The sequence below is a fragment of the Dipodomys spectabilis genome, unplaced genomic scaffold (genome assembly GCF_019054845.1).
Source record: "Dipodomys spectabilis isolate Male_0828 unplaced genomic scaffold, ASM1905484v1 ptg000258l, whole genome shotgun sequence".
Taxonomy (NCBI): Eukaryota; Metazoa; Chordata; class Mammalia; order Rodentia; family Heteromyidae; genus Dipodomys; species Dipodomys spectabilis.
In genome coordinates this window covers 2,223,577-2,250,611 of record NW_024870935.1, presented here as the reverse complement: position 1 = coordinate 2,250,611, position 27,035 = coordinate 2,223,577, and the positions used below count along the sequence as shown (strand labels likewise).

The 27,035-nt window shown below is 45.2% G+C and overlaps 1 protein-coding gene across 1 annotated transcript in view; it reads left to right on the top strand.

The window, feature by feature from the left end:
- Gabrb2 (gamma-aminobutyric acid type A receptor subunit beta2) overlaps positions 1–26,800 on the top strand; it is a 129,332-nt gene extending 102,532 nt beyond the window's left edge. Inside the window, exons 6-9 of the mRNA XM_042699613.1 lie at positions 1,472–1,609; positions 3,664–3,816; positions 6,991–7,235; positions 26,189–26,800. Of these exons, the coding sequence (XP_042555547.1) occupies positions 1,472–1,609; positions 3,664–3,816; positions 6,991–7,235; positions 26,189–26,536 (884 nt within the window). The 3' untranslated portion in view covers positions 26,537–26,800. The remainder of the gene's footprint in view (positions 1–1,471; positions 1,610–3,663; positions 3,817–6,990; positions 7,236–26,188) is intronic.
- Positions 26,801–27,035: the final 235 nt, after the last annotated feature.

Sequence of the window (27,035 nt, the reverse complement as noted above, 5' to 3'; positions counted from 1 at the left end):
CCGTTGAGTTAACGCGCTCTACCGCGCGACTCTACCCGACTCTCACCAGGGAGCATTATTGCATTGGAGTTGTGGGTCTTGGCTCCCTCTGGGGACGATGGTGGTCGATCAGTTTCCAAAAATCTCTCCATGCAGAGACCGCCATTACCAGGCATGTGGCCTCTCAGAAGATCGCCTGGCTGAGCTCACGGGCGACACTATATACTACAAGTCACCAGAGTCCCCTTTCCCTCCACCCCTCCCAAATATAGTTCGTCCAGAGACCCTTTTTTGTCATACATGTTTGGAGATAATATTCCTTAGAGTATTTCCTTAGAAATCCAGATTTACTAAGAGTTCCTCATGACTACGTAGAGAAGCCACAGAAAAGTTGAAGTATAGAAGGCTGCGCTTGCTCCTGTCCTGCTTTGCAGCATCCGTGCCTCTGCCCGCCCGTGCCATTCAGCTCTCCAGGTGCATAGGTCCTCTGCAGAGCGGAGCACACTCCCTCTTCACGCGTGTTGTACATTCGTTCATATACCGGGTGCTGTGTATTTCAGGAATATTGGAGTTGGGGCACAAGAGTAAAATGTTGCCGGAGTCCTTGTTGGGGACCGCTTACAGTCAGTGGGGTATGCGTTGTTCACTGCAGTGAGGCGTTTGCTGAGCACTTACGAGATCTGCGCTCCTTTGCTGAAATTCCCCCCAAGCCCATGGAATGGAAGTACCCTCATTCCAAAGAACCATTATTGTCATCACACCAGAGAACACACCAGAGCATTATTCTGTGTAATGAATGTCTTTAAAATACAGAATCCTTTCCCCAGAGAGTATGTCCAGATGGGTGGGTGTTCTAGGCGATAAACGCAGTATTGTTGAATGAACGGGAGCATAGCCCTCAGTATGCTGCGTGTACTATATACACCACGTGTTCATATCTACTCCTCTGAACTATTGAAATTACGCTTTAAATTAGATGGGATACAGAGCCAAGCTTGGGGATGGTGTACATGAATATTGAACAAAGAATGATTCCTTCGTGATCAGTTATTTTCTGGCACAAAACCCAACTACATTCTAATTAAAGGATTTCATATGAGAAAGGGATACTTGATAGCCTTCAACACTAAACTGATCGTTTGATTTTTTTTTTTCCCCTCTCAGGATATCATCTAGATTGATACTTGATAGAGTAAGATTCATAATCAGCTTACTGTGATGATGTCATCGCAGGTGATAGCGGGGAGCGTATCCCCGGATTACACCCCGCTGCGCCTCGTGGCGGACGGAGCTGGGCCTCTCTCTGCAGCTCCGGGGAGTCTGACCACCCTTCCCTTGAGAGTTGTGGGGTGAGGTCTCCAAGCCCTGACCGGCGTGGGGTGCCTTGTGGCTGAGCCCCTCGCAGCCCTTAGCCATAGCTTCTGTGGCGTGTTCCACCATCTTCTAACCGGTGTCCTCTCCGTCCTGTGTCTGTGTGTCCTTCCTGTCACAGATGGGTACACCACCGATGACATTGAGTTTTACTGGCGAGGCGATGACAACGCCGTCACCGGCGTCACGAAGATCGAGCTCCCGCAGTTCTCCATCGTGGACTACAAGCTCATCACCAAGAAGGTGGTGTTCTCCACGGGTGCGTAGCAGGGAGCCAGGGGGAAGAAGCGCACGTCGGTGCGGGGTGTGCCCCGCGGGGCTCTCTTCCCTCGGGGCGGGGGGGCCGGGGGTGTCCTGCAGAAGAGCCATCTCTCTGCCCCACGCCCTGCCTCCTCCTAGGCCTGGCTGCACTCCGAGCCCAGGCGTACACCCCCCAGGCACCCCCAGAAAAGCCGAGAGGCTCATCTGCCTCTCACTCCCCAGAGAAGGCCTTCATGTGGAGAGACAGACAGAAGATAGGAGGAGAAATGCAGAGTTGGGTCACAGCTGCCCCCCACCTTCGAGACGACCTTGGGGACACCAAGTCATGTTTCCCTCAGAGAGCAACAACTTCGCTCATTTAACCCCCATCCCCAAGCTAAAACTCCTCCAGATGTTAACAGTCTCATCCTGTGCTCCTTTGGCCATCCAATTGTACGTTGCCAGAATTCGTTTGATCTTCATGTTTTTAAAACAAAAATATCCCATCAAGCACTATCCTCTGCCAAACTCTAATGCAGTGAATAAAAAATAGCAAGCTTTAAAAAAAAAAAAAACACCAAACTTCTTCATGTTCTTCTGGTTAGAATGAATCCCTCGAGCACAGCAACAGCTAAGATGGTAACTCGGTTTAGAATTGCCTCTTGCTCTGTAGTTACAGGCCCCTTCCAGCAAGCTAGCACTGGACCATGAACATTCAAGCTTGCCTCTTGTTTCAAATTTTTCCTATGTGTGAGCTGCTCTAAATATCTAAAACTCCATGTAGATGAGTTTCTACTTAAAGAATCCTTCCTTTATCAGACCTGGTAATACATGCCTATAGACCCACCCCAAAATATACCTACAAACATACATACATACATATATATATATATATATATATATATAATTTCATAGTAAGATACTTAGACACTTGGCATAGCTCAAGAAGACAGCCCAGGCTTTCATTTCAATACCTAGAGCATCCTTCCAGATTTTACCAAAATGAACTTTTTATCACGAACTTTTAAAGACTGCACTGACTTCCATGTCTCATCTGAAGGATGGACTTCGCAGCTCTTAGCCCACCAGGGAATCTGGAAACGAGGACACATCCTCTCCCCCATGTCCCATGTCTGTCTCTGTCTCTCTATCTATCTGTCTGTCTGCCTCTCTCTCTCTCTCTCTCTCTCTCTCTCTCTCTCTCTCTCTCTCTCTCTCTCTCTCTCTCTCCCCACATTCAACAAGCACATACATAACTTTTGAACTCAGAACCTTGTGTATGCTAAGCATATGTTCCTTGAGTTACTCTCTGAGCAGGAACATGTGCCTTTGGTTGTTTGTCCCAGGAATATGGCTCCAAAGCAGTGATTCTCTGCCTTTTAGTGTGTCAGGGATCCCTTTGGCATTCTGATGAACATAATAAATTTATTAAGAATGAAAAGTTGTTTACAAATGGCAAACCCACATACATCTCTCTCTGATCTCACCATGATCACAGAATTGTTTGTTTGTTTTTAATCCTCCTACAGCTGGAGAAGAGATTTCTTTTTTTCTTTCTTTCTTCCTTCCTTCCTTCCTTCTCTCCTTCCTTCCTTCTCTTTCTTTCTTTCTTTCTTTCTTTCCCTCTCTCCCTCCCTTCCTCCCTCCCTCCCTCCCTCTCTCCCTCCCCCCCTCCCTCCTTTCCTTCCTTTCATATGATCAGAGCATCTGGCCTTACAAGAGAAATCTTGTAAGATGAACTTCCTGGGAGGGGTTATGCCAGTGGAAAAAGCTAGCCGAAGCTTTCCAGTCCTCTCAGGAGGGAGTGGGTCACAGGAAGTGTGGGCATCTGTGATGTGGCGGCCACGCAAGACTGGGCAGACCGAGCAGGGATTGTCTGAACTGCTGTGGGTGCATTGTAACTGCTGCTCGTTGAAACCCCAGGGCTGTAACACTCAATCTGCAGAAAATAAATATCCTTCACCCCAAGCTAGCATTGAATGGAGGGAAGATGTACAAAGTGTTTATGGACCTTAAATGGAGCGTATCCTATCAATATTGATTAATGAGGATGTTCTGAAATTGCCTTTCTAGGTTCCTATCCCAGACTGTCCCTCAGCTTTAAACTGAAGAGAAATATCGGCTACTTCATCCTGCAAACGTACATGCCCTCCATCCTGATCACCATTCTCTCCTGGGTCTCCTTCTGGATTAATTACGATGCCTCAGCAGCTCGCGTGGCATTAGGTAGGCATTGTGGAGCTCACCTTTGTGCATGTATGTGTGCGTGTGTGTGTGTGTGTGTGCGCGCGCGTGCGCGCACACGCACGTGCATTCCTGCCCTCACACCCTCTCCTTACCCAGGAATTGGTGATGCATGTCAACTCCAGAGTGGAACCCTGCCACTGTGGGTGATCTGATTCCGCATTAAATCAATTAAAGCGCCTTCATGTCAGAATTAGTTGACCATATAGTTGTTGGTCATGTAATTCGTTTCATCCGTTGGAGACTTTTATTGAGACGCATTTCATGTAATATTGCTTGTGTAATTGTCCAGTTTGTGTGTGTGCACCTACACCTGAGAGGAGGCCCTCCTCTCCTTCCCTCCCAGCAGGAGAGAAGGGTTGTGCACTCTGACACAGGAATGAGTCCAAGCTTCACTGATGTTTTGGCATAGGCATAGCATGTAGAAGACAGGAGGGCATTGTTTATAATATGCCTGATTTCTTTTCTCCAGGCACCTTAAACACTTGCAATTAACCATACATGAATCACTTCATGAACTTTTACATAGCCTTCATTATTTTGGGGTCATACTGTGCCCTTTCAAACACTGAAATGCGGATTTCTATTTTTTTTATTTTTTTTTTTTTTTGTGGTGGGGCTTGAACTCTGGGCCTGGGCGCTGTCCCTGAGCTCTTTTGCTCAAGGCTAGCACTCTGCCACTTTGAGCCACAGTGCCACTTGCTAAAATGTTGATTTTCTTTCAACCATGGAGCTTTAGTTCAGTCATAACTCCCTGAGAAAAATCATTGACTTATTCATCCAGGGAATGTTGAATACTTCCTATATGCCAGCAAGCCTAGGTACTTAAGATATACCCACGCTCTTCTGGGAGCTTGCGTCTAATAAAGGAAGCTAGACAAGAACTGAATGACTGTGTAGTAATGCCATAGGGTAGATATGGAGATCAGTCCAGACAGGGGGGCTTGACAGGAGATAGGGGCGTTAGCCCAACCTCGGCTGAGTTGCTCAGCACTGGCTGGAGCCAATGCTTCTGGAAGGTGAAGAGCCTTGTTCCTATCCAGAGCAACCTGTTCCAGGCTGCAGCACAAAGATTCCAAGTGAGGAACCGGCCAGAAGATCAGCAGGGGGCTAATGAGGGCAAGATGGAGTGCTCTCAGGGAAGAGGGAGTGGAAGATCACGAATGGGGCTGTCAGCCGTGGTAATGGTAGTAATGGTTCGCACTCATTTCCCATGAAATGGAGAGACTCTGAGCAAACAAGGAGCACGATCTGATCTCAGATCAAAAGGGAGACGTGGCCGCCCCTTCAGAGTGGGTGGTGATGGCTCCCAGGTGGGAAGGAGCAGGAACGGCCTCCAGGACGGCATCAAGCCGTGCACTAGGTACGCCGAGAGTCTGGCGGACGCGCCCGAGTGCAGGGCTGCCGCTCGCTCGCTCGTGCGGTGGTGCTGGCTGCTGCATCGTATCTGTAAGGCCTCGTAAGAGAGATGGTGTTGGGTAAATTTTTGCTGAATGAAGGGAACAGTATAATTTGCTCAATTCCTAGTCTGTCCCTTACAGGAGTGATAAATCGTTTCCTAGCTTTAAAAAAAAAGAAATTTCTAAAAATCTATTTTATATGAGCCATTATTAGGTTCAGAAACACTTTAAAATGAGATTTTTTTGATCAATAATTATAAAATAACAAACCCAGCATGGTCCGTTTTCACGTGGAAGTGGTGTGGATCATGGGTAATTAAATGATGGAGAGAAAAATGAAATTGGAAAATGTCACCAAATGCTTGTGATCAAGAACACACAGACGAACTGTAAAACACTTGAAAGCAAAGCCAAGGGGCAACTTTATATTTTCTCCAAATTCTCATGAGGACATTTTTTTAAAGCGATTATTGCTTATTAGAGCGATAAAATGAAGTCAGAAAACTACACCGACAAGATGACATCAAAGTGGAATTTGGCTTTGGAGATCTGCTGTTGGGTAACAAGCTGAGAGGTCCCTAAGGCAGCAAAGGCATCTCCAGAGCTTCCTGCCTGGGTGATGCTGACCTCGGAGCTGTCTCCTTTTGTGTCGCTCTTTGCTACAGAGATGGACTTGATCACACTTTGGACTTGCAGCGCCCTCACCTTCCAATTAAGCTTTGAGAGCAAGTACTCCCCACAGCCAGAGAAACCAGCTCAACTGGGCATGTGATTACAGCCTGACCTCACATAGCACTTCCTACGAAAACTCTGACAATACTTGATGTTACTTTATCTGGCCACTGTGTGCCCAACTGCCCTGCCCAGAAATGTGGCAGCTATAACGCTGCCTTCTCTCTCACCCTCCACTTCCATTTTCCACGTGTTGGCAGTACGTCTGACCCCTGTCGTCTGTATAACGTACACACTCAGCCCTGTGGCTGTTACTTTAACTCCTTCCCCTCCATCATTTGCATGAGTCACCCTGAAGTCCTCTGACCTGGCACCTGTCACTCTTGTCTTGAGCCTTTCTCCCCCGTCCTCCATACCACTGTCCAAAAGACTGTCCTAAGTTCAGCCTGTCCGGAGTCCTCTCTGCTGAAAGCTGGCCAGTGCTTCACGTTGGCTTTAATTTGGAGTTTAAATGCCCCACTGTGATCCATCGCACATGGCCTTGTCTTACTCTCTACTTTCCTCTGATTCTTTCCATCTTATACTATCATGTATCTGCTATGCTTTTTTTTTAGATCTCTTTAATGAGCAGTGAACTCTCTCCCCAATACAGTTTTATGTGCAATTTTTCCACCCCCCAGTGGCCAAAGGCCTACCATGGCTTTGGACCTCCAGTCCTTGGCTGTCTGTTCTTCAGGAGTCTCCAAGTCCTGATCTGGTCCCTGCCACATCACTTGAATCCTGTCCATGTTGGTCCATCTTACCCACAGCCCACCACGGCATCTAAATCACAATTCTAGTCCCCACTGCATATATAATATACAAAAATATAAAAATATACTTAGCGGAAAATTCCAAAATGATTTCTACTTACTTGTAAGTGATTTTGTCTTCAGGGACAATCACCGACAATCACAGGACTGGAATATAATGTGCCCAATATATGTATATATGAGGAAAATTAAACTTCCCAGCAATGGTGAGGACAGAAAGGAAAGCAGAACGTTATATAGTCTTAACTTTTTCATTTGTTTTATTCTTGCAGGAATCACAACTGTCCTTACAATGACCACCATCAATACCCACCTCCGGGAAACCCTCCCTAAAATCCCCTATGTGAAGGCCATTGACATGTACCTCATGGGGTGCTTTGTCTTCGTGTTCATGGCCCTGCTGGAGTATGCGCTGGTCAACTACATCTTCTTCGGGAGAGGACCCCAACGCCAGAAGAAAGCAGCCGAGAAGGCTGCCAGTGCCAACAATGAGAAGATGCGCCTGGACGTCAACAAGGTCAGTTGTTTCTGAGACTCGAGGTGAATGCTGGCGTTGTGGGCCCAGGGCCTGGGTTTGCTCATGAGGACACCAAGGGCCAGGGAAGGGGATGGGCAGCTTCCCCGACATGACACAGATCATCAGCATACGCAGAGCCAGGACCAGGGCACCTTTTCCATAACCACAGGGTTCCCCAAATCTTCATTGCCTTCATTACTCCTACCCCTATGATGGTTTCCATCTGTGAATATAAGTGACTCTTCCTTCGTAGAATTTACTCATTTAAACTTAGTTAAAAAGGAAACTTCGTGTCATTCTTCTCAGTATTATATGCTGGAAGGTAACCTTAAATACAGACAAAAAGCTGAGCCATCAAACTCTATACTAAATGATGGGCCTCATGCTCTCTGACGCAGCAGGGAAGTAGGCAACTATGGGTGTGTGCAAAAGCACCACCACCAACAAACTGAGGCTGTCTCCCAGAGGCAATCAGCAGGGTAGAAAACAAGGAGGTAGAATAGGTAAAGCTATCATTTTCTCAACAAAACAGTACTTCTTAACTCCTGAAACGTGTCCCACTGATCTCTGAAGCCCCTGCAGTAGGAGGCTGCCACCTAGCCATCGGCAGGTGTAGTTAGAGACACTGTGTACCACGCCAGCCCTGTTCATTTTTAAATTCTAATTCTGATGTTACTCCTAAGGCATCTTACAGAGGGGTTACCATTTCATACGTCAGGCCATGAGCATATGCCCTCTTCTGGGTTTGTTGTTTTCTTTTGGACAGTGTCCTGTTCATTTTTGAAGCTAATAGCGCCCACAATTATGTCCTGCAGAAAATTTAAAATTATCTACTGAAGCCTAGGTCCCTTCTTCAGACTTAGGTGTCATACATTTTAAATGTTTGCTAGCTTATTCTTATTTACAAGCAAGTTTAAGAATCATTACTGGTTGGACAGTGGTCCCAATGGAGCTAACCATGTTTACTCCCTAAATATAACTTCACCTGACTTCCCGCACTAAACAGGATAACTGTGTGTCTGTTTTCTCATAGTCTAAATATAGACCCTTTGAAATAAAGAAACCAAGTAAAGACTCCATTTAATATCTGTCCCATGAAGTGCTACGTAATAGCACGTAATATTGGGTATAATAAGCATTCGTAGTAGTGAGCGTAGGAAAACAGCTAAAATTATTAACCATAATAATACTTGATTAGTTCATAAGCATTTTAATATTTTAACTTTGGTGTATTTCCAAAGATAGTGCACAAATCTTCTAGCACTGATATTTATTTGGAGCAAAGCCTCTGGAAGATTCTCGCTTGCTTGCTTGTTTCCCCGTATCCTTGGGTCTCATGCTTGGTTTGGGACTAATTTTAATTAAAACCACTTCTTTCTCAGAAGATGATGTTTCTAATGATACGGATAGGTTTCCCTGGGAAGACAGGAGACCCTGGGATCTAGGAAATTTCTCATTTCTTTCGAGTTCCCATGTTGGCAAATTCACCCTTTGGAATTGTAGGTTGTCACATAGCAGCAACAGGCTGCCTACTTTTCCAAGTCTCAGGCTGTCAGTGAGAAGCTACCTCCTAAACGTATCTCATGCATTTCCTGACAGGCCAACCTGGAAAAAAGAAGAAAAAGCACATAAAAGCAGTTAGAGAGGCTTTAAAGAGCTGCCTAAGGCAAGGCCAGCTTAATGAAGATAATAGCTCAGCTTTTTCCTCTTGCACCTACCCTATTTTTCATACCAAATGTTCGCTTAAATAGTAAGTTTGAGATGTGACTGGTGAAGATTTCACATCAACAGAACAGGAAACCTTTAGATCATCCTAATTCCAAAGTTTCAGATCGTTGTGAATGCACCAGGACCGAGATGGAGGTACAGAAGGGTTGGCTGCAGGGATCTCATGTTTGTGAAAAGCTGAGCCTTCCTGACCGAGGAGGCCGGTACGGACTGGGTGGCAGACTAGGGAAGATGGAAGGCGACAGTGGGGAGCTCTAAGGGCGGTAATTCTCAGAGCAGAGAGAATTTTTCTCTCCCAGAGAATTCAGAGCAGCCTCTGCAGACATTTGTTGGTTGTCAGATGAGGAGATGGCCGTTGCTATGGGCAACAGATGTGTGGAGCCCTGGATGAGGTTACACACGGGACAGTTTGCCATACGAAAGACATGCCCAGCCCAAAGCCTCCAGCTCCCCAATTTCAAACATGAGGAGCCTGGGCCCAGAGAACATTCACGTGTTCATGTCATTCTCTTCAACTGGGTTTTGTTTTTGGACCAACATGTACGATAATCAAGATAGCAGGAGTTTGACAGTCCTAAGTCATTGTTTTGGAGTCAGTCTGGTTCAGTATTTTCCCTCTCACTAAATAGCTGTGTGACAGTAGACAAAGTCAGCTTGTCTGGCCCTTTACACCTCATCTGTAAACTGGAGTTAATTCCTATCATGTTATTAGGGAATATAAAATTACAGCACTATCACACTGTAAGAATAGGGTGAAAAGCCGGCTCCAGTGGCTCACGCCTGTAATCCTAGCTACTCAGGAGGCTGAGATCTGAGGATCTCGGTTCAAAGCCAGCCCGGGCAGGAAAGCCCATGAGACTCTTATCTCCAATAAACCACTAGAAAACCGGAAGTGGCTCTGTGGTTCAAGTGGTAGAGCGCTTGCCTTGAGCTGAAGAGCTCAGGGACAGTGCCCAGGCCCAGAGTTCAAGCCCCACAACTAACCCCCCCCCCAAAAAAAAAAAGACTAGGGTGATCATGTGTGAGGCAGGTAGCAGAATCCTCAGCAAATACAAAGTGCTTAGGAAGTGGGAACTGCTAATAAAATATTAAAGTTAAAAACATAATTGATTTTAAGATAAAACTTGCCCCCCCACAAGCCTATTGGTGGATGTTTGCTTATATATTTTCTATGGCGTGCATGTAAAATGAAGCCATACCCCAAAGGAAGAGTGTTACCTAGAACGTAATGTAGGTCAGGAATTACAAACTTGAAGTCAGGAAATCATTTTTCAGTGAGTGTTAGCAGTGAAATGGATAGCAGATGTTATTAGTTATTTCTGAGGACAGAATCTATATCGATATCTTGATTTGATTAAAACAGAAGGACATTCATGCCACATTCCAGATGCGCGGGGTCTCCTTTCCCGCCCCACAGGGAAGGCCAGAAGAGCCACACGGGGCTCTGATGGTCTTGTGCTTCCTTTTGTGTCAGCGCCATGAATAATGAGAGTCTTATTTTTTTAATATCAAGAAGGCCTCTTATTTTCAGCTGTAATTCACAAGTAACTTCTTTTCAAAGATTGGGCGCATACAATCAGCCAAGTATTGTCTGCTATGGGGGAAAAAAAAATCAGCTTTCTAGAGGAGGCTTGAATTTTTCACCTTTGAGAGTTTACTGGAGATGGAAGTGGCGTGCCCCATCACCCTGAGTAATTTTCAAACTGTGCTCTGTCCTGAGGTCAGGGAAGGTTAAAAAGCATAAGCCAACCCAGGCGGGAGCCCTTACGCATTCTATGATCCCGACATATTCTTCTACACTGTCTTTTGGTAGTACTGGAACTTGAACCCTGGGCCTCAGCTAGAGAGACAGACTCAATTTAGTTGACTTTACTTCATTTATGAATGTCTGATCTATCTCCACATGAAAGTCTTTACGTGTGAATTTCACAGTTGCCTTCACGTGACACATTGTCATAAAATACTAAGATAATGAAACTAAACTCAAATCAACATGAGCTATAGTGCATATTTATATCTATTTATACTGCATGTCTGCTGGAATAGTTCCAAACCGTAATCCTCACCCCCAAAGAAATAAAAGTAAAGACATACACAGTCTCTACCCACATGTTAGTAGATCCTTTATGTTGTCCTTTGCATCATTTGTGTGTCTGTGGGGCGTCTATGTATGTGTGCATGCGTGTGTGTGCGTGCGTGTGCACATGTGTGAGTGTTTCCAAATAGGATTTGCTTTGGATTGATTTCCTTCCCTCATTTTGTCCATACCTTCCATTGTTCCACACTTCTTCTTTAAAAAAAAATTATACTCATCTCTGATTTACTATGGTGCCAACAAACAGATATAAGCAAATACAAGCAATAGATCAGATTCGAGACTGTAGTCACTCTTTCTACAACCTTGGTGCACAGTGGAAATGCCTCCAGGATCACAATATCATTGATGTGTTAAGACAGCCACCCCCACCGGTTTTCTTAAGCTGCTGCTCTCCCAAACCCCAGAGTCTGCATTCTGGGGAGCCGTGACTCGGTTGTCTTTCTCCATTGTGTCTAATCTTCACTGAGCCCTTCTCAATCTGTGTTTACTACCTGGAATTAAATTTTAAAATATATGTGTTTAAAAACTCAACTCATTAGTGTCCTCCCATTCTCCCCTAGCATTGGTCTTTGTGCTCTCTAAAGCCCAGTAGCATATATCTATATCCTGTTAACTTGAACCCCAGTGCGGCTCCAGTGCCATCAGTCGACTTAATTAGCACATTTTCTACTTTGTCTTCCAGATTTTTTATAAAGATTTTAAACCAAATGGGACCCAATATCCGTCCTTGTGGGACCCCACTGGAAACCTCTCCCCAGCTAGACGGACTACCAATTACGATTTCCCTCTCTATACGGTTAGATAGCCAGTTTTTAATCCATTTTGTTTGTGTTTCTGTTGGGACCAATGTGTTTAGCTATTCCCTTTACAGGAATGTTGGGGCTCTTTGACGATAATTTACGCGCATGTAAACACAGAGCTTTGTTACACACGTCGAGCGTTTTTATGAGACCCTGGTAGAATTCTACCAAGATTGGTTTTTCGACATTGCTCTGGTGGACCTGGGTCTCAGTGTTCCAGTAAAGAACTATCGCTGTGTTAAAGAAAGGAGGCAAAACCGGAGGCCTAGAGATGCTGCTTTTCGTTTGCAGGCAGAGGAGACAGTGTCATTACTCGCTGGCATTTCTTGGTTTTGTTGGAAGTGGATGTTTGTTTTCTTGCTTAGTTGAATGAAGAGGAAATTAAACATTGCTTCTACTGGTTGGCTGAGAATTCAGAAACATCTACTTTATGTCCTAAGTTATTATCTTGCATCTAAGAACATGATACGTACATCAAGTCCCTGCTGCTTTATTGTTATTTATTTTATGAGTAAATACTCTCCTAGCAGGCCCACCCCTATTAATGCAGTAGATAAGAAGCAATCATTGACATTATTCCTTGCCAAAACTTGTGATTTAAATTAATATTAAAGATGGTCCTTTTTTGCTACTATTTAGAGCTTATGAGTCTTAATGTGTTCGTGGTCTTAACGGGCAAATGTGTCAGCCATATTGCTTTTTGACTTAGAGGAAGAGTATGACACTGATGATTGTCACCCCACCTTTCCATGCAGGATTTGTCTAAGTGCCATTTTTGTTTCTCATTTCTCTTTCTTGGTGAGGAGAAGATAGTATTGATGTCAATGTTTCCTCTGAGGCTGGAACTGCAGCTTTGCTTCCATGATTGTATCTGTCGGCTTCAGAATCCATGGTATCTTGTTTTGCCTTTGGGTGAGGAGATAAGCGGGAATTGTCTATTAGGTGCTAGTTTGTTTGGGTGATATAATGTTGTTGTTTTTTAATTTTATTACTAGTTATGAAATTTTTGGTGAAATGGCAACTATTACCGTTCCAGGAGGAGTCATGTTAGAATGTTTGCAAGTTGGTATTTTAGTCTTAATCCCTTCAAGTTTCCAGTGTCTACTCCGTGCAGGCTGGGGGGATATCTCATTTACGCAGTTGCTGCTATTCTGTTTTTAAGCTTGAGTTACTCATGCTGAAATTAAAGTAGATCAAATTGATTGGGCACTATTTTGTGTAGATGCAAGCATGAACGGACGGTGACATTTGGATTTCTGATTGAAATGTTTGAAGAGTTTTATTTTCAACAAAGCAGAGTACAGAATTGGTCTAATGTCTGAGTAAAGCCATGTGAAAATTCAGAAAATACACCGTGAGGGTATTTTGAGGAAAGTTTGTCTCAAATTTTAAATAATTTAACTGGTGGCTTAAAAGTTTGAATGTTCTATGATCGAATTATTAAGGCCCTTGTTTTTAAAGAACTCTTTCACTATTTTAGTGAGCATTGGGTTAAAGAGATACGAATTTGAATGTCTTTGGCATTTATGCTTTTTATCTGCTGTGTCTTTGTTCTGTCTTTGAGTCTTCACTAAAGTTCTATTCAAGATATGAAATAAGGATTGATATTCAACAGTTTAAATGATAAGTTTTTTTAAAATAACGGTATACTCTATAAAGCATGACAATAATGACAGGCACTTGGAAGATGGGTAGATTTCAGAGTCAGAATGAAGTGTTGCCTTTTATGAGCTGTGTGGCTTTAGACATTCTGACCTTTCAAGTTCCTCGACTGACAACTAAAAACATTAATTTCTGCCTTATTGAGCTACTGAGATGATTACATTAATGATCTTATGCACCACCTGGGAAAGAGCACTGAGTCATCGCCATTATTCTTGGTAGTAGAGAGTGTGTATCTTTCTCAGGTTTCTGATTATAAAACTATTTCACAATTGATAGATACAAAGGAAATAGAAACCACATGTAAGCCTGGTGCAGATCTTGTGAACAAGGCATTTTATTCAAACTAAAGTGACATTCTTCTCTTTAACTTATATTAACTTACTCAACCTTTCTTATTTTTAAGTACACAACATTTGTAATGGGAATATCTTATTGTGCATACCACAATTTCATGTGTAAATAATGCACTCTTATTTGGAGTTGTATAGGTTGTTTATAAACAATTTGCCAGTATGAATAGTGATAAAATAAGCATTATATTGCTGAAATGTTTGCACATCTTCGACTCCTGGTATGTGTCATGGGTCCAGAATTTTGTGTCTTTCGAATGAAATGTGGAGTGCTAGAGGTATCAAGTGGTAGAGCACCTGCCTGGCAAACCTGTGGCCCCATCAACTCAAATCAAACAAAAGAATGACAGGAAATGTTGATATTGGACAATATTCTCTCTTGTTCCCAAAATGTCCCGCTCTATCTTGCATACCTACTGGTACCCTAGCACACTGAGTCAGTGTGTACACACACACACACACACACACACACACACACACACACACACACACACAGCCATTCCACCACCCCACTTCTGAATATCAGGGGAAATGGTCATGTTCAACGGTGTCCACTTGTGTAAAGACAAAAGGCTCGAATGCCTGTGTTCAGTTTTCTCTCCATCCCAATGCCACAGAGAATAAAACAGCAGGAGGAATAGTAAAACGCAGCTAATACGCAGCAGAAATTGAGGCTCTGTGAAGAAGCAGAAATGCATAAGTCAATAAGAACCCAAGCAGAACCCAAGACATTCACCTATTTACCCGAGCTATCAGTGAGGAAATACGATACCCAATAGTGAGTTCTTCATCATGACTCACAGTGGCTCACACCCGTAATGCCGCATACTCCAAGGTTGACACTGGAAGATGGCAGTTGAAGGTCAGCCCTGACCTATCTATTTAGCAAACTCCCATAGGCCAGGTATGGAGGTACAGGTCTGAATGAGACACATAGAGCTGGGAGTTATGGGATATATGTACTGTGACTGAATCACGGTTCAACGTCAGCCCTAGGCAAAACCTCAAGACCTGAAACATAAAATAGAAAACGACTAAGTGGTATGGTACCTTCCTGGCGTTCCTGGGGCCATAAGTTCAAACCCAGTACCATCAAACAACAGCAACAACAAAAAAGAATCTAAACAAAGAAATAATGTGACAACTATGAGAGAAAACTACCAAATGGGATTTAAGGGTAGGCTCAAAAAAAAAAAGCAGATAGTGCCTTTTATTTATTATTATTATCAAAAAAATGTAAATTAAACTTTTTCCATAACTTTTTCCCACTAAACTCTGAAAGAGAATAGAGAGGAAAATCAGGAATAAACAAACAATAGGCCAAGGAATTTTTTTAATGAAAACCCCTCAGCAAATGTTGCTGAGTCCATTACAGTTCTGTTACCTAAAACTCACAAGACTGACAGAGAATGGAATGAACCATCAGGTCCAGAATGTTTCGACAGGAAAACCTGTAAAAATCACAGCTCCTCAGTGCTTCTGAAATGCCTCCAAGGTCGCAGCAAGAAAGAGAAACATTTTAACCGATTTGGAAACCCACATCAACACAAATATGCCCCCCGTGCCATATTCCAAAACAGAAGTTGAAGCGTTTGCAAGAGAGCCCTGCCTGGTCCCCTCCGCTGCCCACCTGCAAGCTAGCTGCTCAGGTGTTGCCGAGAAACTTCCTTCAATCCACACTGAACATCAGGCTTGAGCGTGTGTGGGTGGACGGTGAGAAGGGAAAGCCTGGGCCTGGCAGGTTCTGTTGGGAGCCCAGCAACACACGCACTGTGGGAGCTGTTTTTCTCCCTGATGTTAAACCGCATCCAGAGTTAAAAGCTCTCCTTTCTCTCACCAGTCCACCTGGCAAATGGAGATCTCCTCCCCGTCGCTCAAAAGCAAAGTATTCATAAAGCTGCCAAGTGCAGAATATTTGTAGGGAAATTACTTTCCCTTTGCAAGGTGCACACCTCTCTCCCGTTAGAGAAATGAGTTGCTACAAGGAGGAGGTTGGCAGAGAAGAAGGACTCTAGTCAGGCACCTAGAGCACAGGTCATGGAATGTCCGGGAATGTGGGTGGGGGAAGGTTAGGAGGGAAGCTCTGGAAACTTCATGATACCTGTGGAAGGAGAGAATCCTGAAATAAATATATCAACACGAATCCAGAGAACACTGACTGCAAGCCGTAACGTGCAATGCTGTCTCCAACTAGAGGGCAATATTATTTATTAAATGTGCAAGTAGAAAGAGTGAAAAACATTTCATTCTTTCAGTAGACACCCAAAATCCTGTTAACAAAACAAGAGTGGCTGTAAATTTAAAATTCTTCAGGGAATTAGAAAGCAACAAATACTTTGTGGCCTTGGTCTCTATCATTGTCTTGACCCATCTACCTGACCAAAGGTTTTATCTCCTGCCTGTCTTCATTGTAGAACAAGCCACAAGTCTGGTGCCTGAAGATTGTAACCCTAGCTACTCAGGAGGCTGAAATCTGAAGGATCAGAGGTCGAAGCCAGCCAGGGCAGAAAAGTATACTAGGATTTATCTCCAATGAGCCAGCAAAAGGCTAGGCTAGAGGCATGACTTAAGTGGTAGAGTGCCCAGAGTTCAAGTATAAGCAAAGCAACAACAACAACAAAAAGAAGCAGTAGAATACGTTCGATTTCCACTGTAGAGATGCAAAGCAACATCTCCTTAACTTACACTGTGTTCCTGGTTCTCTAATAGAATAAAGCTGAACTAAAACTAAACTCTGCGGTACAAACTTTGCTAAACTAGATTATTTAAAACAGTCTTTAAGGAAAAGCATGCAGTCATTTTCAGTGTTAAACTATTCACCCTGTGAAACTTGAAATTAGCATGAGAAGCTAGTATCTTTGGTAAATAATTACTTTTTCCTTCCCTTCTTTCCTCTATATGTGTATAGATTTTACAGTATGTGACACTTGATAAACTCTTGGATTCTAGAAAACACAGTAGTAATCCTAGAGACTACTCAGTAAAACCTATGAAACCCATGAACTATTTATTGAAAAAGAGGAAGAAGGCGTGAGAGAGGGAGAAGGAGGGAAGGAAAGAAGAAAACCATTCAGTGGTCAGCTCCGGGAGTCCTGGGCTTGCGTCCAATATTTATGAGCCCGCTTTTTGAATTATTTTGTGGAAAGAAGAAACACTACCTCGAGCGAGTGCCTTCTTACGTTCCTAAAGAAATCAGGCCTCTGCCTCAGAGAGGTTGGGCAGTTACTAGATGCTTGTTTGATCTGGATAAAGGGCGGCCAGGGAGATATCTCAAAAATGGAGATGCCAGAATTCTCCCTCAGTACTTAACAAGGTCTGCGCCTCTCAGCCCTTCTACTGGCTTCTAGGCCAGAACATTTCTAGAGAAGGGTTGCTTGTCTGTCCAGCTAGGATGTATGCACTACCACGTACTTGGCCTGGGAAAGGAGTCCAAAGGATCTTATTTGCTAAAAGGAGATGCTAATACCTAGCGACTCCTGTGAGCTCATGCGGCTGTTAAGCAGCAAAGACCACCATTGCCCAGATATGCGGATAACTCCCCCGTTACAAAGCATTGCCTTCCACTCCTTCACTTGACAATGCGGAAGAGTTTGGACTTTATTGAAGTCCAAACCACCTCTGGGACACAAAAACTGGGACATTCTGGAAGGTTCTATCCCTGCTGTGCCCACTGTGCAGCCCTGGAGGAAGTCACTTCCCCTCCATGAGCTGCTCCCAACACTGAAGGAAAGCTAACACTTACCAGGAGCTTACAAGCTGGCCAAGGCAGAGGCTGCTGGGGGCACTGGAGAGGGGTGCTGTCCCCGCCTAGCCCCGCATGACTGCCACCCTCCCGTGCCACACGTGAGTCACCAGAGCCACGGAATTAGAATTCCCGACTGCCCGAGAGTAGAACCTTCGGCAAATCCCTCCGTGGCTCCGATGGCTCACAGAAGTTTGGAACTGGCAGATGTTGCAAGGTAGTCTCCCAACACCATGGCCGCAAGTGCCACCGATGCCAAAGCTGAGCCTCCCAAGTGCCAGAGCTCTCGCGTGGCACCAGCCTGGCATGCGAATCTGCTTTTCGTTTCTTTTATTTTGAGGGTTTTTTTTCCCCCAATAGTTGTCTGACCCAGTGTCCAGAACTGAAAAGTAGTTTTTTTTCATCAGAACATTAGATATCAGAACATGAGACTGTCGGATAGGCATGGTACTATTTTTGACTTCTAAATCATAGTTGATTTTTTTTTTCTTCGTTCATCTTATTCTTCTGAAGGTCTGGCCGCCTTCAGGTCTCAGAGTCAGGGGTGGTTTGGTGTTAGGGATGTTTGAGAAGGCATGAGGAGGTGATAATAGTTCTCCTAATGGAAGAGTTCAGAATAGGAGAGGATGGTGTATGACAAGCCCTCGCGGGGGGGGGGGGGGTGCGCAGAACGAGGCTCCCGTGTAATCAGAGCAGTGCACTAAAGTGACCAGCCATAGCTGCGCAGAGGAGACCCCAGGCCGAGGGGCACCCCATCCCTCTTCCTCTCCCGCGGAGGGTGGTAAGCCTGGAACCGGGGTTGTAGTGAGCTCAGCATCCTGAACAGGCCAGTGTGCCACCCATACTCAAGATCCTTGAACAATTCCATTGTGGTGGTGGTGGTTTGATTTTGGAAAAATCCCATAGTCTTTGACTTGGAATATCATGGGATCAGAAAGCTTTTATCTCAGTCCCTCTCCATGGCTAATGTGCTTAAAGGTGACTCAGACATCTTGGGGAAAAGTACAGACTCTTTATCAGTAGGTCTGAGATAAAGCCTGAGCTAGCTGCTGTAACACACACACACACACACACACACACACACACACACACACACACACACACACCACACACACACACACACACACACACACACACACACACACACACCACTTGCATTCCCCCACCTCTGATCTGTGGCTGAGGCTAAATCGCAAGTATCTAGCCCAGAGAAGGCAAATGAGGCCACTCCCCTGGGAGTCTTCCGGCCATGGCCAGCGCCTCTCTCATCGCACAGGCTTAGAGACCTTCAGCGTCCTCCCTCAGAGCCCCCCCCCCCCCCCCCCAGCGAGTCACACGCTTACTCCATTGTTCAGAGCTAGAATGTAAGCCTAGATTTCTTTTCCCCCCTTGAGTTTCCCATTTTCGTCATAGATTGGCTGGGAAGCGGTTTGAGATATCCTTCCTCCGTTCCAGAACTGTCAGAAGCAGTTGATAGAATCAGATTTGAGCGGCAACAGCTATTCCTTTTTATTTTCTAAAAACTGACACCTGCACATAGTCTCCTCAAGAGAAGACATTCCAAGGCAACCCATAATTGAGGAGACCGTCCAAACACGCAGTGATTCAGAGCAGGAACTCTGGAACAAACAGATAAAGTACGACCCGCATCCCACCCAACTGTATCACTCCAGACAGATCATGAGCAAACCCTAATCCATAATCCCCCCCCCCCTTTTAAGAAGAAAACATAAGTGATTTGTCCTTTGTGCTGTCAAGATGAATGGTAAATGGTTGTTGTAGGGTTGTGTAAACCTCTTACTACAATGCCTCGCTCTGGAAAACGCTCCATAATAGAAGCGCCCTCTGAGCGCTGTCCTTGGACTGCAGTCACAACTCTGTTTCCTCCCTCCTTTGGACTGCTCTCTGCTGCTCATTTATTTGAAGCCACACCCCTCTGCCCCTGCCAGTCAATGTTTTCAGTCTTTCCAGTATGGGCCCAAGACTAGCAGCTCCATATCACCTGCAGACATGTTAGAAATGCATATTGCTGAGATGCTGCCCAGACTTTCTGATGTGATACCTCTTTAAATATGGCCCCTCCGTGGGTTATGATGAGAGCCAGTGCTGCAGACTCGCACTGCAGACCACCCAACCACTACCAGCTCCACACCTCCCTGGAAGAGTGTAAGACAGACTGACGGCAGCACAGAGTATTAGTGCATTAAGATGGTCGATACATTAGTATTACAATCTTTTAATTCCTTATTAGCAGTAAGAGTTTAGCTCATTTTGTTTTTCTGAGGTTGTATTTCTTTTATTAGCTTTAAGTAGTTGTACAGAGGAGTTGTTATTTAATAATGCAGTTGTGAATACACTGTATCGTAATGCCACCCTCTCCCATCCCTTCACAACCCACTCTTTCCCTGACTCTTCTTAATTTTGTAGGATATACCTTGGATTTTTGTCTGTATTTCCCCTACGTTTCCTCTCCATTTATCTTACTCTGCCAAATATGAGCCTGGCCAGTAGTTCCCTTTTTATGAGGATGCAGAAATATCACCTTACATAAAAGGATGTACCTGAGCAAAACAAAAGATGGCTAACTGATGCTGAATTTAAAAAATCCAGATGTAAAAATCCGTGTAAATGGTAAAGGAAACTTAACATTCTTAAAGGTACTTTCCATTTCTGCTCTTCAAACACCAGGTAAAAGCATCTAGAAATCTCCTCCATTAACTTTGTTCTTGACCTTGCAAATTTGGTTCCAAGAAGGTACAATAAACAAGACAAGGAAAAGGAGAGAAAACACATCCAGTTTAATAATCTACTGCTTAAGTCTATCAGAAGACAGGTTCCTTAAATCCCTGACCCCCCCCAACACGGCCCTGCCTTCTGAAGATGTATTCCCAGTCCCAGTTATGAAAACTTTCTATAGAGCTCGGGATTCTTCGGGTCTTGATATAAATTTTGACTCCGGTTAGCTTAAGAGAAAGAAATGAGGAGGAGAAGGATGAGAGAGAGGGAGACAGAGAAGAAGGAAAAGGGAGTAAGGGAAGAGGAGGAGGAAGGAAAAGCAGAAAAGAAGGGAGGAAGGAAAAGAAGGTGGCAGGGAGGGACATTTTTTGCTTGATGTCATCAGGTGTGTGCCCATACAAAGACTTGCTGTTGCTGTTTGCTTCTGTTCAGCTTCCTCATGCAGTGTAAAGAGCCAGACGCAGTCTGTAGTTCAGGGCGATGTACTTCCGGGAGCACATCGGGCGGCCTTTATTGGAGGGTTTTCACGCTGGGGTTCACAGCTCGCCAGTGATTGGCTCAGCAAAAGTCATGTGCCCATCACTGAGCCAATCACACTGTTCGGAGAGCTCTGCTTGGCTCACACCCACAGCAGAGGCACAGAATGGAGAGGTGCGAACCCCAAGGAAAACACTGGGGCCGACTCGCAGCCAAAGCCCAGCCGCCTTCTCTCCGCTGCAGTTAACAGGTGTCTATCCCAATCTTCAGCTTTAGTGCCGTATTTAACCCCACCCACGCCCATAAGAGAAACTTCCCAGCGGTCACGAAACTCACATACAGCCCCATGGATTTCCACCCTTCAGAATGATCTTGAAAAATAAAATCCAGACGACCATTGACTCCTAAAGAGTTGAATTGAGTTATGAACGATCATAAGATTAACTTTTTCCCATCACTGCTGAGTGCCTGGAGCTAAGCCAGATGTCGGTTGCCCCCGTGAATGAGACAGAACTTTGTGTTTCATTATCAAGAAGTGTGGTCTGGAAGGATGATGGAGTGGTCTCCAGTGACCAGCCTTGTAGAGGAACGCCCCGCCAGGCTCTCCCCAGCTGGCCATGTCTCTCATAAGTCTGGATCTCTGAGCTCTGTTTCCTTCTGTGGTCAGGAAGATGCTGTGCTCTCTGAGAATCTTGGCAAGCTAGTAATATCTGCCAACCCGCTACTACCTCTCCACCCAAGAAATAACCTCACCCTCTCTTTGGAAATAATTCAGCCTAGGCATCTTACTAAATAATTTTAATAAAATTATTTATGTTTGGTAACAAAAACATGCAGTAAGATTAAGCTTCATTCTTAGCACTTTACAGAATCTATGAACCAACCCCCCCAAAAAAGTCTTAAGTGATGATTGTATGCTTCTGGTTTGCTCACCTTCATTTTTTAATGGACGATCAAGCAGATTTTGGTGGGCATCGAGGTATTGGGTCAAGTGCTTACTCTGGGGAAGGTGAGCTGAGCACTTTGTGGCACTTTGGAGGTGTCCTCACCCAAGCTGGTGCTCCTACTGTACACAGAAGGAGGCTGAACTCAGAGAGGTTGAAGGATTGTCTCAGCGTTGCAAAGCGAGAGACTGTGTCAGACCAAAGTCAAAGTACCGATTGGCCGAGTGCAGAATCAGAAGCAGGAGACGCTGCCCCACGTCCCTTCTTCTCCTAGAAAACACCTGACGCTCCAGGTACAGGCAGGCCACCATTCCAGAGCTCCAGAGCACTTGCAGTCTTGGTGATCATACCGATGGATCCGATGGGCAACGGTGGTGTGGTGACGGGAGGGATTCTTAGATGAATCTGGTCGCTTATGAAAAGCTAGTGGTGGCGAAAACCTGTCCTTCAGAGAAGAACGGATAACAGGAATACTACCTTAGTAAGCCTGAGCTCTGGTGTGGCCAGTGTGCTAAAGCCTGCTGGAGCCTTACTTACCGTCTCTGTTGAGAGATGTATTACAAATAAAGCTGATTGTATCTTACCCCTCTTACAGCCTCATGGTCATAGATAAGAATTTTTTGGAAACAAATATTTTTCTTCCTGGATTATGAATAGCCCTAATTGAATCAATACAACAAGTTGTACTTTAAGGTGAAAGAATTCTAATAACATGACTAAGGGCTGGGAGGATACAGTTCACTGATGGACTGCATGAGAAGCTAGTATCTTTGGTAAATAATTACTTCTTCCTTCCCTTCTTTCCTCTATATGTGTATAGATTTTATAGTATGTGACACTTGATAAACTCTTGGATTCTAGAAAACACAGTAGTAATTATCCTGGAGACTACTCAGTAAAACCTATGAAACCTATGAACTATTTATTGAAAAAGAGGAAGAAAGATTGAGAGGAGGGGAGAGAGGGAGAGGGAGGGAAGGAGAGAAGAAACCCGCTCGATGGTCCGCGCTGGACCATCAATCAGAACGCCTCATCCACCACAGTCACCTCCCCCTTTCGCTTGGCAAGATCTCCAATAGCGTTGAAAGACCGTCAACTGTAGCTCTTGTAAAAGATCTAATTTACAAGCGAGGCCTCAGTGGCTCACGCCTGTCATCCTAGCTACTCAGGAGACTGAGATCTGAGAATCCTGGTTCAAAGCCAGGCCAGGCAGGAAAGTCCAAGAGGCTCTTTATCTCCAATAAACCACTCAGAAAACCGGAAGTGGCTGCAGTGGCTCAAGTGGCAGAGCACTGGCTTTGAGCTGAAGACTGAGGGACAGCGCCCAGGCCCAGAGTTCAAGACACATGACCAACAAAAAAAGTCAAATTTATTCGTCTAGTGGATAGTGGTTATGCCACATTTGAAGCACTTACTAAGCACAGTTAGACCACAAAGAAAGACAATATGTTAGGCTTTCCCTGCTTCATGTAGAGCTGTCCTAACTATCAGCTTGGCAGAGTGCTTTCTGTCCCTAAATCCTTCTCAACATGTTCCTAGACCCCATCATGGTTGAAGGAATGTAGAATCTGAGAGACTTTTTAAAGAAAATCTAAGGGCAAAAATAACCAATGGAAGAGTCAAAACAACTGCTTTCTGACTCCAAAGTGGTATCCTTGCCAGACAGTGGTAGTTCAATCAGCAGCCTTAGTCCATGAACAGAAATACAGTGTAAGTCTTCAGGAGTTATCTCATTCAACTCTTGAATTCCCTAGGTAATAAGAGAACCCCATTGAGATTAAATTATCCACAGATCATTTGCTTTATATTTAGAATGAGTCTCTCTTAATAGCTGCCTATGATTTTTATTATGGTTATCGTGATTGTCTGGTGTCAGCCAGGTCTGGTGTCAGCTTGTAACTGCTCTTGCTATTGAAATCACACAAGAGAAAAGCGGGGGGGGGGGGGGGGGGGGGGGGGGGTGCTTCTTGTCACTGTGCACAGAGGCCAAAGTAAGTTCACTCAAAAGTTATTTCTAAGTGTTTGAAGCAGTGGACAGCCCTCCTAAAAACAGAAAGTAAACTTGCTGTGGAAATGACAAGGAACAGACTAGCTGGCTTGTGGCTCAGGCCTGTAATGCATGTGAGGCAGAAATAGGAGGATCGTAGTTCCAAGCCAGTCTGGGGAAACACGTTTGTAAGTTTCTAACCTCAGAGAACAAGCTGGAGGTAGCGGTACTTGCCAGTAATCCCAACTTCATGTGAGAGACTGACCCAGTGAAAAAGTGTGAGAGCCTGCCAAGAAACACAACGAAAGCAAAAGCAGTGGAGAAAAAAAAAAATGAAATGAAAAAATAAAAAACCAGGAGAGGGTGGCTGGAGGTGTGGCTCAGCTGGTGGAATGGAGGCATGGGTTCAGAGCCTAGTACTAGCAAAATGAAAGGGGGAGGTGAGGGAAGGGAAGGAGAAAGAAGGGGAAAGGGAAGAGGAGGGGAGGGAGGAAGGAAGGGAGGGAGGAAGGAAGGGAGGGAGGGAGGGAGGGAGGGAGGAAGGAAATGGAAGTGGAGGGAGGGAGGGAGGAAGGAAGGAAGGGAGGGAGGGAGGGAGGGAGGGAGGGAGGAAGGAAATGGAAGGGGAGGGAGGGAGGGTACGGAACAGTAGCTACCCTTCTCATGTCACTATTGGTATCAGTTTCCCTGAGTGTTGAGAATCATTTCCACCTAGGAGCAGGCCCGAATTCCACTCCTATTTATTCACAATGTGACTTTGGAAAATCTGTTTCTCAGAAGACTTCCGATTTGAATTCATAGTCACAGGCCTTTAAAGCACCTTGGAGAGCTGTTGGATAGAGTGTCATCGCAGCAACGCTGTTTTTGCCGCATAATCCATGAGGCTCAGAGCACCTTCCATCTTCTAATTAAATGCTTCTGTAGCCACTCATGGGTGCCTGTCACCCGCCACCTTTCCTTTTAGATCTAAAAGGTTAGGGGCATCTGGTGTATGCCTATTCTCCACCAAAATAAACAGGTTGTCATTAATAGCAACTTCTTTTGGTATTTTATTATCCATAACAGTTGATGCTCACTATTAAGACACATGAATCTTAACACAATGCAGAGCATTATGCAATATATTCATACTTGGAAATCACCATGTCAGTAGTCAGCCTTTTCAAAAAGCTTTGCACAGAGAAATTATGAAGAGCAATGACTGGACTATCTGTACAGTCAACTTAGTTCTACTCCCAAGACCAGGATCCAACAGAGTAGTCAACTGTGGCCTGCTCTCCGCTCTCCGCTTCCCCTCACGGCCCGCCTGCCTGCTCACACCCCCATCGCCAGGCTTGTGTCCCGTTGTTGCTCTCTTACTTGCAAAACCTTCGTTGTTCTGGATTCTAGCTGTGTTTCTGTAGATCACAGATACCCGGCTTTATATTGTGGAAAAATACCACTGTGCCTTATTTAGGTCAACATCGCAAGTTTAACCTGACAGTTTCTAGGTATGGACATGAAGAAGTAGCAGTTCAGTGAAATTATACAGAAAAGCCCCCGCCCTATAGAGCAAGCACTTGATGATTACCCCACAGCTTTTCAACTTCATATATATACATATATAATATACACACTCATATATACACACATGCATACACATACACGCATACATGCTATGAATTCTCTGCCATTATCTCAAACCTAGTGCAGCTTAACTTTTTGTGTGTTCCTATCGCATGTTTTTGGTACTAGAGACTGAAGACAGGGCTTCTCATGAGGTAGTAAAGCACTCTACCACTTGATCCATGGCCCTGGCCTTTTTGTCTTACATTTTGTTGGAAGATGTTCTCCCTAACTCTGCCTGGGCTGGCCTTGAACTTCTGAACCCTCTGCCCCTACCTCCTTGAGTAGCTTTAGTTACAGTCCTGCACCACCTGACCTTCACAGCCTTATACATTCTTTAAAAACATGACCATGCCTTCTTCATGCTCTGAGTAAACCCAATGAAAAGGATAGCAGCAAGATGACAGTGCAGGGCTGGGAAGGTGGCTCAGTGGTAGAGCGCTTGCCTTGCATGCTCAAGGCCCTGGGTTCGATTCCTCAGCACCACATAAGCAAAAAGAAAAAAGCCTTGAACTGAAGAGCTGAGGGACAGCGCCCAGGCCCAGAGTTCAGGCCCCACGACCGGACCCCCCCAAAAAAAAAAAGATGACAGTACAAGAATCATCTTGGATTGGCCTGTTCAGACCATTTCCTAGATTGGGAATGTTGAATCTCAAAGAGCCTGTAGTAGCAGAGTCCTGATGCAGAGTCAAGCAAGGAGATAGCAGTAGTGCCTGTCTTTCCAACGGCCACTCCTGCGATACTGTGACAGCCCCTTACCTTGTGAACCCCGATAAAGGCTCACTGCGTGGGCTGTCTTCTCTGATTCTTCTCCCCTGTAGATGGACCCTCATGAGAACATCCTACTGAGCACCCTTGAGATCAAAAACGAGATGGCCACCTCCGACGCGGTGATGGGCCTGGGGGACCCCCGGAGCACCATGCTGGCCTACGACGCCTCCAGCATCCAGTACCGGAAAGCCGGCCTGCCCAGACACAGTTTTGGCCGGAACGCGTTGGAGCGACACGTGGCGCAGAAGAAGAGCCGGCTGCGGCGACGGGCCTCCCAGCTGAAGATCACCATCCCCGACTTGACTGATGTGAACGCCATCGACCGGTGGTCCCGCATCTTCTTCCCCGTGGTTTTTTCCTTCTTCAACATCGTCTACTGGCTTTATTACGTGAACTAAAACATGGCCTTCCCCCGCCACCACCCCCCTGGGAAGCAAAGACTAGATCCCTCCTCACCACAGTTGTACAGACTGACATAGGACTTGGAAAACACACCAATCCAGGACAACAATGATGCAAAAATACCTTAGTTGCTGGCCTCTCCCGTGGTCCATTCCATAACCATCCGGGTTGCTTCCGCTAAGTGACGGACAGGTCCCTGAGGTTTTCCACTTGCAAACACAAGGGATCGGTGCCTCCGCTGGCCAGAGTGAGCCAGAAGGTTCCGGTGCATCTGCACAGCGCGCCGCCTGCCCAGAGAGGGAAGGCGGAAGAAGCAATTTTAAGCCTTCAAGGCTCTAGAATATTGTCAGTCCTTTTCCTGGGATCAGGGCGTTCTAAGCACCCCCCACCTTCCTCCCTGAGGTTGGCATGCTTCGAGGTGGCAGCCATCTACCATACCATGCGAGCGTGTCTCCTCAGAACGTTCCAGGCCGGTCCTAAGATGATCATGGTGTC